The sequence below is a fragment of the Hippichthys cyanospilos genome, chromosome 9 (genome assembly GCF_059441005.1).
Source record: "Hippichthys cyanospilos isolate Australia breed blue-spotted pipefish chromosome 9, RoL_Hcya_1.0, whole genome shotgun sequence".
Lineage (NCBI taxonomy): Eukaryota > Metazoa > Chordata > Actinopteri > Syngnathiformes > Syngnathidae > Hippichthys > Hippichthys cyanospilos.
Window position 1 is genome coordinate 19,876,814 of NC_142377.1, and position 21,299 is coordinate 19,898,112.

General features: G+C 40.1%; 4 protein-coding genes across 7 annotated transcripts; 1 reads left to right on the forward strand and 3 right to left on the reverse strand.

Annotated features, from left to right (window-relative positions):
- Positions 1-91: 91 nt before the first annotated feature.
- Positions 92-988, forward strand: tcta (T cell leukemia translocation altered). Its single transcript, XM_088422487.1, has 3 exons — positions 92-588; positions 687-738; positions 806-988. The coding sequence occupies exons 1-3, from the start codon at positions 378-380 to the stop codon at positions 846-848; spliced, it is 306 nt and encodes a 101-aa protein (XP_088278613.1). The 5' UTR covers positions 92-377; the 3' UTR covers positions 849-988.
- Positions 989-3,046: 2,058 nt separating this feature from the next.
- Positions 3,047-9,566, reverse strand: glyctk (glycerate kinase). 4 transcript variants are annotated; one of them, XM_088422484.1, is made up of 6 exons: positions 9,413-9,566; positions 8,601-8,658; positions 5,844-6,212; positions 5,442-5,593; positions 5,191-5,366; positions 3,047-3,984 (listed from the first exon to the last, which is right to left on the reverse strand). In XM_088422484.1, the coding sequence occupies exons 2-6, from the start codon at positions 8,603-8,605 to the stop codon at positions 3,124-3,126; spliced, it is 1,563 nt and encodes a 520-aa protein (XP_088278610.1). In that variant the 5' UTR covers positions 8,606-8,658; positions 9,413-9,566; the 3' UTR covers positions 3,047-3,123. The 4 variants fall into 4 exon arrangements, with proteins under 4 accessions (XP_088278610.1, XP_088278609.1, XP_088278611.1 ...); XM_088422483.1 differs by having other exon boundaries at positions 9,256-9,566; XM_088422485.1 differs by lacking the exons at positions 8,601-8,658; positions 9,413-9,566 and adding an exon at positions 8,473-8,560.
- Positions 9,567-9,921: 355 nt separating this feature from the next.
- prelid3b (PRELI domain containing 3) lies at positions 9,922-14,660 on the reverse strand. The gene is made up of 6 exons (XM_088422764.1): positions 14,478-14,660; positions 12,935-13,103; positions 12,150-12,239; positions 11,820-11,890; positions 11,631-11,733; positions 9,922-11,344 (listed from the first exon to the last, which is right to left on the reverse strand). The coding sequence occupies exons 1-6, from the start codon at positions 14,507-14,509 to the stop codon at positions 11,225-11,227; spliced, it is 585 nt and encodes a 194-aa protein (XP_088278890.1). The 5' UTR covers positions 14,510-14,660; the 3' UTR covers positions 9,922-11,224.
- Positions 14,661-16,038: 1,378 nt separating this feature from the next.
- LOC148419357 (tubulin beta-6 chain) lies at positions 16,039-20,753 on the reverse strand. The gene is made up of 4 exons (XM_088422763.1): positions 20,650-20,753; positions 19,577-19,685; positions 19,393-19,503; positions 16,039-18,678 (listed from the first exon to the last, which is right to left on the reverse strand). The coding sequence occupies exons 1-4, from the start codon at positions 20,704-20,706 to the stop codon at positions 17,522-17,524; spliced, it is 1,434 nt and encodes a 477-aa protein (XP_088278889.1). The 5' UTR covers positions 20,707-20,753; the 3' UTR covers positions 16,039-17,521.
- Between the last annotated feature and the right edge of the window lie 546 nt (positions 20,754-21,299).

Sequence of the window (21,299 nt, forward strand, 5' to 3'; positions counted from 1 at the left end):
TCAAGTATCCACCAATCCGATCACCAACGTTAAATACGTCACGTCTCACTCATGAGGGGGAAGGTACACGCGTAAACTCACTGAAAATATTTGTATTTGTAGTGCCAATCTCCGTTAAAAAAAATGCACATTTGAGGGGTTATTTTTTTTCCACGATTTGGTATATGTACTGTATTTACGAATGACCAGGAAAATGGGGAAGGGGGGGGCGCGCTACGTAACTACCTCATTTCGTATCCATCAAGACACTTCCGTAGCCAGCGTAGCTTGCTTCGCAACGGCGAACTGGATGGGTTTGTGTTTCGACCGAGTGAGCGATGTGCGACGAAAGCACGGCCGTTCTTTATTTGACAAAAGCTGGAAAGTAACAGGACGTAATGGAGGAGCCTTGGGACTTTGAGTTTCTGTCCCGCATCGCTGACGGCTGCTTGTCGTTTCTCTCCGAATTCGTTGAGGACTGGCTCGCTAACGACTTGAGAGTCTCCATATTCAAAATCCTTCTCAGCTGGTTGATTTTCAGCCTCCTGGCTATTCACTTCGCTTGGAAGGTTTACGGGAACACGGTCAACGATATGTATTATCGGCAGGGTGTGTATTCGTTATTATTTATGTATTTATGTTTACTCGCGCTGTTGCTAACGTAGCGGTAGCTGGGTTTAGCTGACCTGCTTTGATGTTGCGTTCAGGGAGCGGGCAGAACGGGGGAACACCTGACACAACACCTGACCTGGGCAGATGGTAGGCATCGCACAACGTTGCCCCGCGACGCTGTTGTTGACCTAATGTCATTTTGTCTTTGTTGCAGGGGAAGTTCAGCGGGGGAACCATTCAAATCTCATAGGGATTAGTCGGGCGTGTGAAACTCCCATGGACCGTGAATGCACTTTCAAATTCAGACTTTTTACCAAGGATCTGTCATCAGTTGCAACTTGGTATCAAATGTACGCCACAGGTAGAAACGTGTGTAAATACAAAGTTATTCGAAATATGGTGCCTCTGATTATTTGTAAAAATGCAGTACATTTTACCCACTCCAGTAGCTCACAGAATATTGAGTAAAACCAATATGAAATCACATCAATATGAAAAATGAATGTCAATAGTCTTGCCAAGTTTTTCCAGTTCTGGTGTCTTGCTCAAGGACACTTTGCCGTGTTTGGGGGATGATCCATAATCTTCTGGATGAGAAGCAAACACACTACCATCGAGCCATGATGTCAAGTAAAAGTGACGATGTGATACAACAGCTTTTTCCTTTGGGAAGAATTCTTAAACCTGTTTGACCACATGCAAAGAGAACACAGAATTGACACGGGAACATTTCCAGAGAAATTAAACCTAACGATAATTCAAATTGAGCACTATACCGGTCTTTTAATTACTTCATGAAATATGCTCGTGATCACATAATGACAAGTTTTCATATTTTTGCTTATTTAATAAACCATCTTCATAATCGCATACTTCAGCTAACCATAATTACTACTTGATAATAAACATTTCTATTTAAAACATTATCAGCTTGTGGCACTTTAGTTTGAGTATAATTTTTAAATTTGCATTATTATTTTTTTAAAACAAAGGTCTGCCAACATGTTTGCTGTGAAGTGAGCTGAATTAAGTTGATTCCTAGAAAATGGCTTGTATCCTGAAAAGCTAAATACTAGTTTGGGTGTCGTGTGTCATTTCTCAAAAAAATGACTGTATTGAGGGGGGGCGTGGCAGTACGAGCTCTAACTAATTCTTGCCTGAACTACACATTCCCCACACGTTCTCTCACCCACGCACAAATGAAAAACACTATGTAGAGGAACAAGATGTACATATTTTTTTCAAACTTTGAATTTTAAACATGAAATAGAGCAACAATTTCAGAAGGAAATTAAAAAGAAAAAACATGTTGCAGAAATGAAAAAAAAACATGAACCATACTGCAATAATAAAACACTGCATGGAGATAGATGCCTGTGCATCATCTTGAGTTGCAGAAGATGTTGCATACAAATACAATGTTTTAATTTAAAAGAAAACATGTGGACTGAGCATGTAAATAAGAATAGTGAAAGATTCCCTTTGAAATGCACAAAATGTACTTTTACTGTTAAACTTTCAGTCGCCCTACAGACAATTACTCCCGTCTTTCAAATTAACTTAAATTTTACAAAATCAATACGTCACTTCTTTCTGAACGTACGTAAAATGTAGAGAACATCGCAACGTATAGTCACTGATAGTCAAGCAAGCACTCTGCAGAGAATATGTTCAGGCATGATACATTCCTCCCCAAATACAGAAATTGTCAAATAGCAGACACCTACAGGTTTTTTTTTTCCCCAGTAAATTACTAGCAGGTGTCTTTTCCCCACAACAGGAAGCAAATGTTAAGAAACTGGCTTACAGGAGGACAGTCATGCTCTGAGGAGATACTAGTTTGTTCAGTGAACGCGCTTTTAACTCAGAATATTTGTATATCAAGTCATGTTTCCTCTGAAATAAATGAAAATGTCATTAACGTGCTCCAGTCTTTCCCAAAACTATTTCGTATTGTAGTTACTAATTGGCACGTGCGTTAAGCAAGCAAAACCTTTGGGTGGCTGTTTAAAAGATGCTAGTGTAATTAGTCTAATTATCTTAGTCCACTTCAAGTGGGTGTGGCATTTAATGGTTTGAAGCTACTTTTTTGATGAATCAACTATTTGCCAAACTACTGTTGTAAAGTGCGTTGAATTCACTGCCACCCTAGAGCACCACCACAGTCTGAAGTCAGCGCTCACGAGTTAACACAAAAACATTAGTTGTGCGACGGCTCTTATCTCAAAAAGCTTAAAAGTTGAGTCAGTTGTATGTCAAGACACCGCGGTAAAGGGTATTTTTACAGTTGCAAAACTAAAACTACGACACCCTTCTCACATTAACTTTTTTCATGATAAAATCCTCTGTAATCCATTCATGTTTGAGAGTAATGTTGCAAAACTTGTAATATGTGTTTGAGTAATAATGGTGGTAATTATGTAGAGTTTAAATGACTATTATATTTTTTTTATAGGGGGGGGTGGAATTTTGTTTCCTATTCCCACATATTGCAAAGGTTCACTGTCGTAAATTCAAGTTATCCTCTCAGACCTATTTCGCACAAAATGGAATTAGCAGAATATGCACATCCATGACATTGGTGCAGGTCAAACCTGGGACAACCAAGTTGCGTCCACCAGAGAGACGTTTAAAAAAAGTAAAGGAATCGTTGTTTTTCAGGAAGCTTAACATGTCCAGCTCTTGTTTTTGGGCGTCCTCATACAAACTCGCATCCGTCACGGCTCCCGCCGCCTCGGTGGGCCCGTCCTGACCGTCAGTTCCAGCGCTCAGGAAGACGGGACTGTGTAACCGGGGGCCCAAGCATCTCAGCTCCAGGCCCACTCTCATAGCCAGCTCCTGGTTGCGACCCCCGCGGCCATTACCCGTCAGCTCCACCGTGGGCTCGCCCCCTGCCAGCACACAAGCAGCACCCTGTCCCTGCTCCAAAGACCGCATGACGCCATGAAGGTCGCTACTCTCTACTCCCACCTCCGGTCCTAGCTTCAACACCTCGGCAGCAAGCTCGGATGGATTTTCTTCACGTGAGCAGGCGAAGCGGGCCAGGAGACCGTAAAGACGGGACACTGACCTCACATCGCCACACACTCCTGTTGATAGCACAATAGGGCGGAAACCGAGCTGGAGCGCCCGGTGGCCCGCGTGCTTGAGGGCAACGCCGTTGGAGCCGATCACGACGTTGAGAACGTGCTCGGCCTCCTCAATTTCTACTTTTTCTTGTGGGCAAAGTTTACTTAGCACGTCCTTCACTGAGGCAGGGGCAGAGTCTAGTAAGCTGTAGCGTTCAAGGACTGTCAGCACCTCCTCACGACATATCGGACTTCGCACGGTGGGGCCGCTAGCTATCAGGTCCAGTGGATCGCCGATCACGTCTGACAGGATTAACGCCACCACCTGTGAAGCAAAGTGCACACTGAAGGCATTTTGTATATAATTTTAATATATACAGTCTTTAAAACGTCATGTCGTAAATAAAAAATCGTTTGTGTATATAGAAATAAAACATCAAAATAGAAAAAAAAATCTGTTACCTATCCTTTTCCTACTTTTTTATTTGAATGGAAAAAAAGCACTACAATGAAAAGCAAGCATTTCTATTGTTTTGACTTTTTTTAAACCAAAACAGTAAATTGTTTTGCAGTATAAGAATAACATGAAAAGCATGTCCAATTTTGATTGACATCATTAAATGCATGCTCACTCACAAATTATAAACATGAAACTCTGAAAAACGGCCTAAAATGAAAAGCATCCAGGCTTTAGTTTTTTTGTTTTGCACTAAAACAAAAACCAATAATCTTTATTCTTGTATAAGAAATGTCACTGAAATGAAATATGCATCTCAATTTTTATTACTGGAAAAAAAGGATTTTTATACCTATGATTTATGGTTTATGATCAAAACCTAAGTGAAATGAAAACTATGTATCTAAAGATTGAATTTTGTTGCATTAAAATTATCGTTCATTTAAATAAATGCACTCAAATTCTATTTTGTACAAAGCTAAAGAAAAAAACATATATTCCAAAATGATTAAGTTTTGCACTGTATAAATTCACGGATGGAAAATAAAGTAGTTATATCTTCAATTATATCTCAATTGGCTGAGAAAAGTTCAAGGTCTCCCCTGCCTACTGCCCGAAGAGCTGGGATAGGCACCAGCAAGCCTGCGACCCTTGTGAGGATAAGCTACTGGATAGTTTTCTTTTTTCTTTTTTTTCCCAAAAAATGTTCGAAAAAAAATTGACAAAAAGAAACTCAAACTAAAATGAAATACCGGTCAACTAAAGCAGTCAGCAGTCCGTGTTTTTGGTTAAAAAAAACAAAATAAACTAGAATGTGAAAAGGTATACCAATGCAACATCTGCAACATTTTGTCAGTTTCGAGAATATTTTGTTTGGACTAGCTTGGCCAAATCAAACACTTGAAGAGTTAGGGTTTTGCCATTAGTTTGATTAGAAAATGTTCTTCCTACCCAAATGTGTATAGCCTAAAAATAAGATTCTGATGTGACAATAACCTTAATGTATAACACGTTACAACTCTTCGAGAAAAAAAAAAAAATCTACAAAAAGTCAAAGTAACACCAATAAATTACCTGAGCAGGGTGAGCGCACCGTGCAAGTCCTCCGCCCTTTAATACGGAGAAGGCACGTCGTACCGTGTTCAGCTCTTGAATGGTGGCACCGGCGGCCGCCAGTTTGCGGGTGAGGTCCAGCTTCTCTTGGAGGGTTATTGGCGGGATGGGTGCAGGTAGCAACGCAGAGCCCCCGCCTAGTTTTTTTTTTTTTTTTTCAACAATGGAGCCGATCACTCAAAGAACTCGTGTTTGCGTGTGTGTGTTTGTACCAGAAATCAGCACGAAAAGCAAGTCTTCCTCAGTCAGTGCGCATGCTAGCCGGGCGATGCATTCAGCTGCCGTCTGGGAGTTGGTGTCGGGCAGGTTGTGTTGAGCACCCTCCATGACTTGGATACAGCTTTTTTCCTTTAACAGCAGATGCCTGGCAGTGACAAAGATGCCTCCATAGTTGTCTCAATAATGTCAGTGAAGGGGAAAAAAAAGGCTATCAACATTTCGTTGAATTTTCAAAACAAGTGAATTTCCGACAGTTTACGTAGTATTTTGTGATCGTGTGGCCTTTGAAATTAATCTTACATTTTACTGATCCTACAAATTTATTTTCATCAAATTTACTCCAGTAATAATGATACTGTAATTGAAATAAGTTTTTCAACTTTGTTTTTGCTTACTGTTTTCCATGCTGCCGTAATGTTTGCTGAATGCCATGCGGCACGCTGATGACTCCTCCCACCAAGTGATCCCCCAGAATCCTCTCGGTTTCAGTGGCCATGCCGAGCACTGCTTTTCCGAAGCCCGCCACGTGCACGTTATTCCTCAGCGTGAACTTGCGGCCGCCACTTCCGGAGACCGCCACGGAGTCGCCTTGGCGCTCCAAACTCTGTCGAATGGCGATGTCCGGCTGCACAGCTTCGACGGCTGCCGCAAACACTTCTCGTGCCTGAGAGTCTAGTGCCATTTTCCTCCTCCCCAGGAGAGCCAGGAATGGTTGAGGCCGTATGAGAAAGAGAATGCGTGCCATGAGGCCTTTAAGAAATAGCCTGAACGGGGGAAAAAAAAAAGAATGATAATGAAGCAAAGCTTTTTAGTGGTTGTCAAACCCCCTCTTTCTATTGTATTGGTTATATCCCAGTTTGACATTATACTCTATTGTTATTGCTGTTATAATATTTAACCAACATTTACATTTTTATAAGGTCTTAAGAATGAAATAATGAAGCTTGTGGTAAAAATGTGCACATGCTATGATCACCTGACCGGGCCCATTCTAAGTGAATTAGAGCCAGGCTGATCTTTTCCATTTTCCCCTCTAGGGCTGCCATACATTGAATGTTGTCAACCAACAGACACATGGGCTTGTATAAAGACAAAATAGACACAAAGACACTAAAATAACTCATATTTTAAAAGAATTAAATTGTTACCCTGCCAAAGGTGATGTATATAATCAACACAAAAGAGTGGAGACTCAGGATCTCAATTAGATACAGCAAAGAGTCGCCAACTGTGTTTTTTTTTCTTCAAATGATGCACTTCTCTCGGTGGACATTGCAAAAACTAATAGTTCTGATATAGTGAAATAATATACCCATCCATCCATTTTCTAAAGCCGCTCATCCACCCAGCTGACTTCGGACAGTAGGCAGGGGACACCCTGAACTGGTTGGCGGCCAACCAAACATTCACGCAATCAATTACACCTAAGGATAATTTAGAGGGTCCAATACACCTGCCATTCATGTTTTTGGAATGTGGGAGGAAGCCGGAAGTGAGGTGGATTTGAATTTGGGCCCCTGAACTGTGAGGCGGACATGCTAACCACTGCGCCACCAAACCACCCTGAAATAATACAGATACCTGCAAAACCAGTGGCGGTCCTTGCATTTCACACTGAGGCCTTCGGTGATGTCCTACTATTAGTCCAACTCGCATGAATTCTGGAGAGAATGATGCACTTTGTGACTACTCTACTGTACGATGGTGCTTTAAGTTTAAATTTCATTAGAATATTAACGTATTGTGTTTCATAGCACTGATGAAATTACAGAAATACAATAAAGATATCAGATTTTTGTTATTTTTGTTTTGAGAATTTAAAAATACATCAACAAAGTGGAACGCTATTTTCAGGACAAAGCAACAAAAAAATATTTCTGTAAGTCCCTTGCAAGCACAACAAACACAAGTGGGTTTTCTTTTACGGGTTTAATGATGCTTCCAAGTCAAGGAAAACCATTTGTGTTTGTCTGCCTGCAGGGGAATTACTGTGAAAACTCGTTGGCTGCTGCCGTAAGTGAAGGATTTCAAGTGGCTTGCAACAGTGAGATGTCCTTTTTGTTTCCTTTCTTTCATACAACAAGGTAAATTAATTCACTGAGATTACCATAAGGTTCAGCTTGTTGTTTATCGCCTGTGCTTGCCTTCTGGACTGCAAAAACCCGAGAAATAAAGCAAGCAAACCTTTTTGAAATACTGCGAGACCATGTACACAAAAACAAATGCGAACAAGTGATTAACTTATTAGACTATTATGTTAAACAATTAAATACATATGTGATAATGCAAGAGAACCAACTGTATATTGTTTCCACTCAAGAAAAAAAATCGAATGAATTATATAATTAATTGACAGATGAACTCTACACACAATCCTTGTGTGTCATTCCAAATATATACTGACAAAATTGTTTTATGAAAACAGCCAATGTGTTACTAAAGATGCACCGATGACAAGTTTGTGTTCTTACCAGTTTAATATGACTTCTGTTTTTGGACATCCCTGGACAGCTTCTCAACATCAGGAATCTAAGTTGTTTATGTTATTTGCTTCTCATTACAAAGTAAACAAGCAGCCAGTCCTTCCACAGTGGCAATGAAACCAAATGATTCAGTCCAAGAACTGTAAAATCCTCTGGTCTCCTAAGCTCTATTAGCCTATCAAATCCCTGTTTTTTTCTTTTTTTTTTTTTTGCTTTTTTTGGGCAGCACCCGAGCTGAAGGGAACGTGAAACCCAGGCTATGATGCAAATCTCTGTTGACAAGGTTAACAGAAATGTTGAAATTCAATATTTATTCTAAACACCTTTACAGAAGTGGAAAAAGCTAAGAATTTGTGTGTCATGTTTGTAAAACAGCCCGGGGTAGCAAACCCCTAGGTTATGCAGAAAACATGACATTGATGTTGCTCATAGTGGGCGTTTCAAAGCAGGAATCCAATTTGTCTAACACTGAACTGCTAATGTTGCCAGCTGTGAAAATCCGTGGCTCTAGTACACATGGAAACTCACTCCTGAGACCTACCTGCAACAAATTTCAAATTGAAGCCTTGTCGATGTCCTTCAACTAAGCAGGCAAGCTAGTGTTTCAAAAGTCAGACTGACGACTAAAAAAACTGTGTATCGTGTGAGTAATGATTGACTTGGACTCACCACATGACCCGGGATCACTGCCTTTCCTCCGATTGCACACATCTCTTCATTTGTCCCACTGCAGAGTGTGCGCAACACACAAACACATCAAGGAAAAGAAGTCAAGTTTTTAGCAATGAGTCTTTGTTGCCTATGCAGGAATATAGTCGCTAGAGGGATTGTTTAACGTGGTTACAATGCTGTCATTGTGATTTAAAGACTTTAGCCCAGGGTTAAACCCATTAGCTGGCTTTGTTTTCGTGTTACTTTTATTACTGTGTTGTGTTTCAGAGTAACTTAAGAATCACAGACGTGGTGTTAACTCTAAGTGTAAATGATAAAACAGAAAAACAATTAGTATTAGTGCAGACAGAGGTAGACCAGTGTCTGACGAATGACGGACCAGAAAAAACAACGTGAAATGTCGCCTTTTAGTAGTGGCCGAATGTTGAGCAAAAATACACTGATTGACCGACGATTACAATTTCGTCTGGCTTGAAAAAATGACGGACAAACGATGACGGAAAGGAGGCTGGACTCTGACGAATGTCGGACTAGCAAAAAAAAAAAAAAAAAAAAGGAAGTTGCCCACCTCTTTTTTTTTTTAAACGACAGTTTCAACACGCCTACTTTGACGACCATTACTATTGCTAACCTCGTTACGTAAGGTCCTTACCTCTGAATTTCTTCAGTGATAAATCCAAATCCAAATCCAAAATATTAATTTGCCCTCCATCCAAGATAGACAGCGCTATGTTAAATACAAATCCACTCGACTTGACCCTGACTTGAAAGTAGAGTGACTTTAGTCATTGGCTGTGTCCAAAACTCACAGGCTGGATTCTCTGAAGGACAATTCGCAAGATGGGTCCTTCGACGCCGCTAACCACCTCATGCAGCCTCCGTGGACCGCATGATCAGTTTGTAATTTGGACAGGTTTGTGTCGACGCCAGTTGACTGCAAATTCAGATTCGTCTCGGCTGCCTCTTTTAGTTATTTTGGACAGCAAAGCAATGTAGAAGCACATTACCACCACCTGCTGACACTGAAAGAGACGTACACGAGAGGACGTATAACCACCAAAAATAAATAGGAAATCGTACTATAAAAAGACGCACACTGTCGTAGATGGAACAAAGCGACCACAGATTTATGAAGCAATTACTGTGTCATAATTCTGAGGACCGGAGTTAAAATCTCGGCTGTATATAGGCTGTATTATATTTTAGTAATATTTTACTACTCAATTTGTAATGTGTACAAAACATTTCTTTTAAAGCACAGATTCATTCTGGATAATGAGTGAGAGCGCGAGAGAGAGACAAAGAATGAACAAGTACATTTACAAAGTCATTAAAATGTATTTATTATGCTTGCACACTCAGTTGGCAATATCACGAATGCATTTTACAGAGGCACAAGTTACAATTTTCATCTCTTCCTTTCAAAGTCTGTATTTTGAATGTTACATCCAAATACATATGGTAAAAACACTGTCCATCATAATAGTATGAAAACCTTTGCGAATGTTCAGCTCCACCTGCTCCTTCAAAATATGCAGCATAGTGTTTGACTTCCACCAAAACACCATCAACACAAGGTAACTTGTTCCCTTCATATAACTTAAATGCATTATTATTCATTAAATAACAGCTAATAATTTACAAGCCTATTTACTGATGCGCAGTACAGAATGTTATCAATGAGGTCTCAGAAAAAGTGTCAAAGATCCAACTCCAACACCCGCAAAATATACATAAAATGTGCCAATGACACGCTAAACCATTTCAACGTACACAATCACTCCCATGTGAAACCAGTTAAAACCATTTCCATGTATGGATGCTTTTGCAATGCCATGACAATGTTTTTTTGTTTTTTTTTTTCTGTGCGCTTAACTTTTTCATGCCACAATTGGCAGGCTCGCTTGACATGTGCCTCATTTGCATCGCATAACAAAGGGCTGGAATTCCACTGCAAATTCAAATACCTAATTCTAGTTTTTTTTTTTCTTCAACTTTCTGTTTTCAAGTTTGTTTCAAGTGACATACATCTAATAAGGCTAATGGCTGTGTTTGTACTGGTAAAAGACATGACAAGATGTAGATGGAAAAAAAAAAAATCGGACTGGAACTTGGGTCAACAACAGGCTGTAACAACACAAGGTAACCAGTAGTACATATATACTTACGAATATCTATTGTTACGTGGCATTGAGCTAGCCTGTGTTGACACAGCCCATCTATGATTTTGCTGAGATCTTGAATCACAGCATGTGTTTACTTGTTTGAGTTGACTTGAGTAAATGTAACGCAATGATCGCAACCGTGCAGTTACTCTGCACTCACATTTGCACATATACGACACTGACGTTAATCCATGTTTGGAAAAGTGCCACTTCAAAAAAAAAAAAAAAAATTGAAACCAAAAAATGTTATTTGAACAATGCAGTGTAAATTCAACCTAAGAGCTTTTGGCACTTATTTCGATAGTTCCCTGAGTGGCCACCCCGAGGCCTCACCAAAAGCCTTCTGCTTCAATGCAGGTCCAAATGCACTGTCACATAACACAGAAGAAGCACCAGGCAGTGTCAGTATATCATGAAGGCGCGGGGACGCTTTGCTGGAAAAATAGGAAGCGTAGGTCATTCGTCAGCGATGGCGGCGGCGGCCATGGGCGTTCGTAGCGTGCCGCGCGCCGTCGCTGCCAGCTCCTCGATTTCTGTGTTGAGCCGCCGGATCACCCACTCGACGGCTTCGCGGCCCTAAAGAGACAGAAAATGGAGCTCATTAAGGAAAGCTGGGGCAAATAGCAACATTTTGCAGCTTTCCATGTTAGATTGAGCAAGTAATTGATTGTGTTGATTCATTTTAATTTGTCAGACGATTTTTGTTAGGTTCATTGAAGGGTCGAATGAGTAAATGGAACACAAGCTCACTGAAAACTAAGACCGAAAGCATTTGTTCTGCTCCATTTTCTGGAGCAAGTCGTGTTTATTGAAATGCAAGCACCCAACAATATTCGGTATGAATGTGTAGTCGATCTCCTACCTTTCCCGCATTGGTTGAGATGGTGCTTGCTAGAATGCCCTCCAAATAGCTGCTTAGACTTACTCCTTTCACAGAGATGATAGCTTCTTGTGTCAGGATTGTCCTACAGACAAACATTTTTGTTAATACTTATAAAGTGTCATTCTTACAATGCTTCCAAATTGGGTCAGTTCACTTCAATGAACTTACTTCTTTGAATCCTCGGGGTGAGGTTTATACGTTAACTTCTCATCCACAGAAACCAAGTTTGTGAATGTAATCTGCAGCGTGAGGAGAAATATCACAAAAGGACAAAGTCATCAGACAAGTCTTTATACATTGCAGCGCAAGTACACCCCATTAGAACAGGCAAGTCTTCATTCCAGAAAATATCAGAACACCTCTTTACAGACATGATGTATTGCATCTACAAGGTGTATGCGCATTAAAAATGACACACTCCTTTGTCACTTTGGAAAGGCATTCTTTTAAATTCATATCACTCAATCTGGAAAACGACCTCAACGATTGAATACTCACATTTGTGGACTGAAGTTCCATACTCTTCTCCTGCGGATCCACGACCGAGTGCTCTTGAATGTATGTGCACGTCCGCGTGTTGCCAATGATCTGAGGACAAAACGAAAATATATTTCTAATTAAACATTGGGAAGAATATAGATAATGCCCAATAATATCTATAGATTCATTACTCAGGAGTCTGTATGTCTGTATGCATTTTCTTAAAATATTCATTAGGAAAGATCTTAGCTGCAGCTGAAAAAAAGTGCCTGTGTCTCCTATTAGACTTACATTTGCACGTCAGATTGTTACTTTTGTTGTGCTCAGTAAAATATTTTGAATGTTTTACTTTGAAAACTAGAAAATTCATGTTTGGCATTAATTTAGATTACAAATTTAACATATCCATCTCATTCTCATGGACTCAATCAGATTATTAATCCCGTTTGTTGGCAGAGCTCACAGCATTGACCAAGGTGGGAATTAAAGAGGATATTCATGGACGTGATCACAGACAGCTATGTAGAGGTCATCTGACTTGGTGTTCAGACCGCAAAGCTGCGCAATAGCTCTCCTTTGCTCGTTGTACTTTCAGAGGTCAGGGGGCCGCGACACAGGAGACGGCCGGCAAGCGTTCTCATGAGCTCTCGTTTTAACTTTGAATGTTATATCACATGCCGTCACGGGTTGCAGCACGGCCGTGACAAAATTAGCAATTACTACGCTCCCGTCAGCATCGGTCCAACTCTTTAGTTCAAGGACAGAATTAGCACTGTGGTAGTTGACTGGTTTTGGATACTCACCGATTTGACGATAGAGGGGAGACCCCACTCAGTGCTAAGAAGCCTTTTGCTGTGGAGGCGGCCCTGCTTGTCGATGGACCGGTCCAAAACGTCTACCCCGAAAACACTGGGATTCATTGGGTTGGGGTATTTTTGCATCGCTGCCTTGGTCACCGTCTCCCAAGGGTGACTGTTGGGGGGGAAACAAACAGTCAAATTCAGTTTTTAAGGCTTAAATTGAGGAAATACTAACTGGTTTGCATTTGATTGTTATATTCATGGAATGGACTAGTCATTCAAATATTCACTGTAATTAACAGGCCATTTCGACATTACAAACACTGCACGTTATGTAACGTGAACCAGAATCTACCAGTTGAGGTTCAATAAATATTACTGGGTAAGTTAAATGACTCACAGTCTACGCTGTTCTCCTCTATGCAGCTGGAAAACAGCTGAAAAATAACAATCTTTTGCATATTTTAAGGTTTAAAAAAATAGTAAAGTAAGTAAAGCAGTGATATTTTTCCCTGGAAACTAACTCTGAAGGTGGCGAAAGATTAATGCAGAAACATGTAGGGTAAAACTTCTAAGAAATGATATTATTTTTGAATGTAAAATTTTTAAGTCTCCCTCTGTCTGAGAAAATAAGTTGATATTAAACTATTGACAGAGCGAAGGTTGTTCAATTACCTACATTTATGCGTATTATTTTTTTGTGTGGCGAAACAAGTAACTACTATAATTTTCAGAAGTCATTTACCCAATACCAATTACGAGCTACTCTCTGTTCACATAGACAGTATATTGCTAGTACACTCGGTGCACATCAGCTAGCGACAATTTTGAAACAGATCAGTTCAATTTGGTTCAAAAAGTGTTTTGTTTTCTGTTTTGATTTTTATTGTTGAGCAAGTCGTGCATATTTAAGCTCAGAAGAAAAATGTGATAGTATTAGAAAGTTGCTGGTGATCTTCAGGTTTAAAAGCGTAAGAATTATGAATGAACAAAAAAAATAAAAATCCGCAAAGAATCCCAGGACCCAAAAATGAGAAATCGCCTAACCAAAAGTTGATTATTAGGTGCTAGGTGCAAGCGTCCTTTCGAAGACATTCTTTTACACAAGAGTCTACGAAGGTCATTAGTGTCCAGTTTCTATGGAGACGCGTGCAGGCGAACAGACAGCGATTGGATAGTGACGTCACGGGACGCCGGCAAGGGAAAAGTGGGGGAAAGGTTACTTAACCATGCGGACGGCTTATGCAATAAGAATGGCGCTCGTTTAATTCATTGCACCGTCTGTACTTCCTTTTAACACTCCAAGTCTACTCATACCATATTGAGTATGATATCATAATTGGGCGTTAAGGCCAACGAACATGATGACAAGAAAAATCATGTATCTTTAGCATGCTAGCTCGCTAGCTAGAGTCCTTTTATGGTGGGAGTGATTGTCATCAAGCACCCGGATGTTCCGCTTACTCATATGCGTGAGCAGGACGATGTAGCATATTAGCTAGACTATGAACCCGGTGACATAATAAATTAGCGCGTTGGGACTTACTTGAATATGTGTTCGGATGTCCAGATCTTCATAGTGCGGCGAGTTGGGATCAGCCAAATGGATGAGTGGAAGAAGGAAAGCGCCGGGACGATCCGTCACACCCAAGTCAGTCGACGAGTGTTAGATCCCGCCCGGTACCCTCACCAGATTCAAGCCAAGATAGCTAGTCACTCCCCGCCCCCCTTTTCCTTTTCCTCCAAACCAATGGAACTGTCATGTGACTGCTATGACGCACTTCCGGCTACTGCCAGCATGCTATGCGACGTGTGACCGGCTTGCTGTCAGTCACTATGTGCAGTGCGTTAGTGCGAGCAGCTGATAGCATTTTAAAATAGCGCCGAGTGACATAACAGGAAGGCGCTTTTTTGTTTCGTGTATGACAGAGTGGGCCTACGTTACTATTAAAATTGTCTTTGTATATTTACAGTTTCCGAAGTCCAGCCTTTATTCCGTTTTGACCTTCCATCGTACCTTTGATCTTCATTTTCTTCTCTCAATTTTATCCTTGCATGATTTCATGACACGTTCCTTCCACTTCGTACTTTCTTTGTGTTTTAGCCCTGACCTTCCCTCCTGGCTTCCTTCACTCAGATTCACTTTTTATTCAAGCATTTTACCCTCATTTGTTTTACTTTTTCTGCCTTACTTCATACTCTTCCTTCCTTTAACCTACCTTTCTCCCAACTTATTTTTTTTTCAACTACAATCCCGACCTCTTCTTCTGCTTTCTTTGTTCTCTACTCAAATCATCCACCATGATGTTAAAATAAGGCTGTTTAAAAAGGTATTGGTCAAACGTGTATCATGTCAATATAATCTAATGCTTTCGTCATACGCTAGTGAGTATTGTGTAAATAACCTTCAATGTTATGTAATTGACCCCTCCCCCCCATGAAAGGTTGAAAGTTTGTGCTGCCTTGGAAGAACAAGGACAGACTTTAGACTGCTGACTGGAAAGTATCTGGTTGCAGGCCCTTTTTTCTTTTGTTAACAGAAAAGCACAATGGCTGACCTCATTCCATTCAATTTTTCAACATGATATATATTTTTCTCCTAGCACTGTGACTTTTTCATGTAAAATTATAACTTTATTGCCATAGTAATATGACTCATTTTGTAACTTTTGCAACTTTATTCTTGGAACATTCTTGAAACAACTTTTTTTCATTCAAACTGTGGCTGAATTCTCCATTCTTGGATGTGTGAAATAAAACTTTAATCTTGCAACATTAACACTTGAATTAACATATTCATTCTCACTGCTACACATTTTGAAATGTTTAGTGTAAATGTTTCATTTACAACTTTTCTCTCTTAACATGAAGATTTTTTTTATCTTAACTTTACAACACTTCTTGTGGTATTACTTCTTTTCCGAACCTTTTTTGGGTAGTTGTAACTTTATTTTCAAAACATTGCAACTGCATTTTGTGTTATAAAACTAAGACATTTATTATTTTCTGAACTAATCTGGATTTATAATGCTGTATTCATGGCGAAATGTAATGTGCATTTATAATTTATGCATGTTAGCCTATTGGTCCCAAACCACAATGGAATACACCAGTCTAGATATCTTTATTTCTGTACTTATCACATTGCACAGACACTCAAGGCAGTAAAATACATAATCTCAAAGTCGCAGGCTGCTCACAGTGGGAGGAAACAGAATGACAGCCAAGCACACGTTATCAGCGTCAATATGGTCCATCACTCAGTCAAGTCAAGTTAAAAGCCTCTTAACTAACTTTTAATTACCACACCAAAAACAGACTAAATAAAAATATATATCAGGAAATAAAGTTGAAATATTATCACAAGGTTGTGTAAGAAAAATAAAAAAGTGACAAGTTATAGCTTCACAATTAGGTAATGATTTTATAAAATTATATTACTTCGAGAAAAAAACAAAACAAAAGTGCTATGATGAGGCTCCTTACTTTACCACACCGAAAGTTGTAATTCTTACGGGCGTATTAATTTGAGTCATGCTTGCTGGTTTTGAAATAACAAAGTTTGTTATTTTCTATCCCCTATTGCAATATGTTGAAATGGTTGCATATCACTTTAATATACTCTGGCATAATGACCTTAGCCGCACAACTTCACAACATAATCGATGTAACATTAAGAAATGAATCCCCCAATTTTTATACTTTATTCTTGTATTTTTTACTATTTTCACAACTTCATATTCATAACATCCCAACTTTTACAGAGTAACATTTGGACTTTATTCTCATATTATCTTAATTTTAACCTAAAAAGTGGTGTTATGCTATTTTCCTGACTTTATATCTATTCTCACAAATGTATGACTTTCCAGTATTTCCACGACTTAGCTTTATTTTCGTAACCTTCTGCCTTTTGTCAGATAACATTGAAAAAATTCTGATTACTTTATCACCACATTTAAAGAACTTTGCAGTGCATTTGAATCACCCTGCAGTATGTTTGAATGACTTCACCACGATCTTTAAACGCAGTACTTTACTTTCAAATGAAAACCCAGTCAAAACTGTTTAATCCACAGTGAAAGTTTCATGTTTCTGTACCAAAGTGAAGTACATTTATATATATTATTTTCTTATCTTTTGTATAATGCCTCTGGAAACACTTTGAACAAGCTCATCACAAAGCAAATGAAATACAGATTTATTCATTAATATAGAGATAGTGAAGTCTTAATGCAAAGTCAAGTGTCCCTAGAGCTACCTTTAGTTTAGTCCAGACATCCATCCATTCATTTTCTAATGTGCTCATTTCGTGACTGGTCAACAGCCAGATGCCGGTCACGTATACAACAAACAACATTTCACGCTAACATTCACACCAATAGCTGATTTAGAGACTTTGGCGAACCTATCATGCTGACATTCAAACTCAAATCCTTCGATTTATAAGGCAGATGTGCCAACCACGATAGCTGCCCTATTGCCCACGATTCAAATGAGTCAAATTTTCAATCCATCTTAAAAATCAGTACAGCTAAATTCCACTTGTCCATAGCACCAGTTCCTCACAAATTTTACATCGGCAACAATTCACAATATGTCCTCATCCGCAGTTTCTCGGCTCGTTCCTGTCACTGTTTCCTTTGTCATTTCCATCCGAGTTTGAATCCTCGTGGCAGTAGACATGACAGGCGGCTCTTGTTCATCTTCGTCCTCCAGTTCGGACTCCATATCGGCAGTGGCGTCTTGGTACTGCTGGTACTCGGATACCAAGTCGTTGAGGTTGCCCTCGGCCTCCGTGAACTCCATTTCGTCCATGCCCTCGCCCGTGTACCAGTGGAGAAAGGCCTTGCGCCTGAACATCAGCCCAAACTGATCGCCCACTCGGCGGAATATTTCCTGAATGGCCGTGTTGTTGCCGATGAAGGTGGAGGCCATTTTAAGGCCTCGAGGTGGGATGTCGCACACGGCGACCTTGACGTTGTGCGGGATCCAGTCCACAAAGTGGTTGCTGTTTTTCTGTTGGACGGCCAGCATTTGCTCATCCACTTGCTTGGTGGACATCCGGCCGCGGAAGACGCCGGCGACTGTGAGGTAGCGGCCCCGCCTGGGGTCGCACGCCGTCATCATGTTGCGGGCGTCGAACATCTGCTGGGTGAGCTCTGGTACGGAGAGGGCGCGATACTGCTGACTACCGCGGGCCGTCAGCGGGGCGAAACCGGGCATAAAGAAGTGGAGGCGGGGGAAAGGCACCATGTTGACCGCCAGCTTCCTCAGGTCGGCGTTGAGCTGGCCGGGGAATCTCAGGGAAGTGGTGACCCCGCTCATAGTCATGGACACCAAGTGGTTGAGGTCTCCGTACGTGGGGGTGGTGAGTTTGAGTGTGCGGAAGCAGATGTCGTAGAGCGCCTCGTTGTCAATACAGAAGGTCTCGTCCGTGCTCTCCAGAAGTTGGTGCACCGACAGGGTGGCGTTGTAGGGCTCCACCACCGTGTCGGAAACCTTGGGCGAGGGCATTACGCTGAAGCTGGTCATGATTCGGTCGGGGTACTCCTCTCGGATTTTGTTGATCATTAGGGTTCCCATGCCGGAACCTGTGCCCCCGCCGAGGGAATGAACCAGCTGGAAGCCTTGAAGGCAGTCGCAGCTCTCGCTCTCATTCCTCACCCGGTCCATCACCTGTTCTATCAGCTCCGCGCCCTCCGTATAGTGGCCCTTTGCCCAGTTATTGCCGGCACCTGAGTTGCCTGCGTGGAAAAAGGAAGGAGGAATGTGGAGGCACAAACAGTCAAAAAAAGGAATACAATTCTAGTGCTACACTGACTCATTTAGATGTTCTACTAGTAATCATTTTTCATCAAGGATAAGGCGTATGCTGGTAAGGTTTTGAAATATTATTCATCTACATGTTGTGCTATACTGTATTTGTTCAATGATCAGAATTTTTCTTGTTGTCCAAGTAATAAAAACACACAAGGATTTTTTTGGTTCCTTGTTACAACCTGTCCAAAAAAAAAAAAAATAACAGAAGACAGTACAGGAGGCCTGGTGGCTCACAGTCCTCAAGGCTCGGGTGATGACCTTTCAAGCGTAACCTGTTATTAGGGTTTGGTTACATAACCTTCACAATTTGAGCCATGATTGGTTGTTGCACGAGCCTTTGGTACCTGTGATTGTCATTTTTAGTCGACGGTGTGTTCCAACTTTTAGATACACAATGTGCAATTATATTTGTTTCGTGTTCAATTTGACAGAGAATTTTAAAATGCTTGAAGATTTTTTTTTAATTAATTGTTTACCTTCGCCCAACTCCTTTTTGGTGAAAAATTGAGTACAAAAAGCTCAAAATTGTCGCAAAGACGATTTGTAAGATTCATCCGTCAGATTATTTGTAAATAAACTAAATGAAATGAATTGAAATTAAACTACTGTATCCATAATATTTTCAATCCACAGCTCACCATGAATGAAGTTGTCCGGCCTAAAGAGAGCACCAATGCGACTCCCTCTGATGCTATCCATGGTTCCGGGCTCCAGGTCAACCAGCAGCGACCGAGGCACATATTTACCGCCTGGACATAGGATGGAGATGTAGTCGTCATTGGTAAATCCATCATGGACTCTCTTGACTCTCTCTCGCCTTACCGTGCGCTTCATTGAAGTATACGTTGACTCTTTCCAGTTGGACTGCGCTGTCACCCTCATAGATGCCTGTTTTGCCGATTCCGTGTTCCTCGCTGATCACTTCCCAGAACTGTGAAGGAACAGGCATCATTGAAGATCATTACAGTGATACCATGGGCTTCAACATATCATCTCCTGTGAGAGAGTGACTTATGTTTTGTTCTTTTTTTGCATTATAACCATATCCTTGCAATGTTTCCTGTTTATTTTCCATCGCAATAAATGTGATTAGGAAGGAACACGTGACTATCATCTGTATGTGTTGCTTATTATCTTGTTCATGCTCGTTCTTGTTTTGCACTGGGCATGATAAAAACAAAATGACCCACCCTCACGAGCTTTAGCCTTATCTTCTCCCAGGATGCCCAGCAGAACACACCCATGTCACCCAAGTCATTTGTAATGTGATATCACTCTGTATTTTATATCACTTTAAAATAGCCATTCCTGCGTGCTATGTTGTACATGTGAAATTGGTCGTGCAATAGCAAAGAGTGAAAATACGAAGTTACAAGTTAAACTAATAAATAAAACAATAAATAATAAATAAATACAAGTAGTATAATGTTCGAATTATCAAACATAATATCACTTCACGTCAATCCATCATAGAAAACGTTATTGACTTTACCGACGTGATACTTAATACTAAATACTGTACCTATTTTGCACCCCAGGAACATATTCAAAAAAGTATTTTCTTGCAAATACACATAAATGACCAAATATGCTTTTTTTTTGTTTGTTTCATAGCAATTAAAATGAAATAAAACATTTGTACCTTTCATTGCATCATAATAATCATCATCATCATCATCCTATTGCTGTCGGATGAACAAAGTAGCATTATTTTCAGTTTAACTGATAATTAGTTTTATTTAAAATCGTGACTAAATTACAATAATAGAATACACATTTTATATCTTATATTTTTTTGCGTGTACATTATAACATTACAATACATTTTTCAGTCTTTCTTGTATGTATATACTGTATATACCCAGCGTATCATTTCAGCCATTCATTTTCATTACCTTTGAGCCGATTTGGTTTCCACATTGTCCAATTTGCAGATGTACAATTTCACGCATGATGACGCAGGCATCAACTGCAGTTTGCTAAGCGGGTGGGTGCCTCTGATATGCCCAAGGGCTCCAGTTGGTTATATGTAATCACTAATGCAAGGAGGGAGGGAGCGACAGGGGTGGGACGCCCCACTTGCTGTTCCTAATTCAGATGTACAGATGATGAATTTCTGGTATACAATAGATGAAATAGCATTATTGTTTTTTCTCTTTAGGGTAAGCAAAAATTGTTTTTTGACTAGATGTTGACTGCTGTCCCAAACATAACACTAGGTAACTTTCTATGCCACTTTGTTTCCTCTTCATTACTTCCCTACAGTGTTACTGTAGTTTACTTTCCTTATACAATTCTACAAATCACATCTACGCTTCCATGACAGTTTGGAATGTAAAATATGAGTGTTTTGTTTTACAGTGATAATGCAAACTTTTAACCTTCAAATTTTAAAACAACTTGATAGTCAGCAAAGCATGATTTTGTTTGACGTGTAATGTTCCACGTGTAATTTATTATTTTAATCTATTATATTATAATATTATATTAGATTTGCATAAAATACATTTAGACTGTACTTCATTGTTGTAAGTATAATTGTAGT

Bases quoted from the DNA above. Each gene is read 5' to 3' on its own strand.
- tcta (XM_088422487.1), top strand. From the start codon at position 378: ATGGAGGAGCCTTGGGACTTTGAGTTTCTGTCCCGCATCGCTGACGGC. The intron at 589-686 runs GTGTGTATTCGT...TGTTGCGTTCAG, and splicing joins CGATATGTATTATCGGCAGG to GGAGCGGGCAGAACGGGGGA. The intron at 739-805 runs GTAGGCATCGCA...TCTTTGTTGCAG, and splicing joins ACACCTGACCTGGGCAGATG to GGGAAGTTCAGCGGGGGAAC.
- glyctk (XM_088422484.1), bottom strand. The intron at 5,367-5,441 runs GTACAAACACAC...AAAAAAAACTAG, and splicing joins GCTTTTCGTGCTGATTTCTG to GCGGGGGCTCTGCGTTGCTA. The intron at 3,985-5,190 runs GTAATTTATTGG...TTTGCTTCACAG, and splicing joins GGTGCGCTCACCCTGCTCAG to GTGGTGGCGTTAATCCTGTC.
- prelid3b (XM_088422764.1), bottom strand. From the start codon at position 14,509: ATGAAGATCTGGACATCCGAACACATATTCAA. The intron at 13,104-14,477 runs GTAAGTCCCAAC...CCCCCCCAACAG, and splicing joins ACATCCGAACACATATTCAA to TCACCCTTGGGAGACGGTGA. The intron at 11,734-11,819 runs GTAAGTTCATTG...GTTTGTCTGTAG, and splicing joins CACCCCGAGGATTCAAAGAA to GACAATCCTGACACAAGAAG.
- LOC148419357 (XM_088422763.1), bottom strand. From the start codon at position 20,706: ATGCGTGAAATTGTACATCTGCAAATTGGACAATGTGGAAACCAAATC. The intron at 19,686-20,649 runs GTAATGAAAATG...GTTCCTTCACAG, and splicing joins GAAACCAAATCGGCTCAAAG to TTCTGGGAAGTGATCAGCGA. The intron at 19,504-19,576 runs GTAAGGCGAGAG...TCCTATGTCCAG, and splicing joins ATACTTCAATGAAGCGCACG to GCGGTAAATATGTGCCTCGG.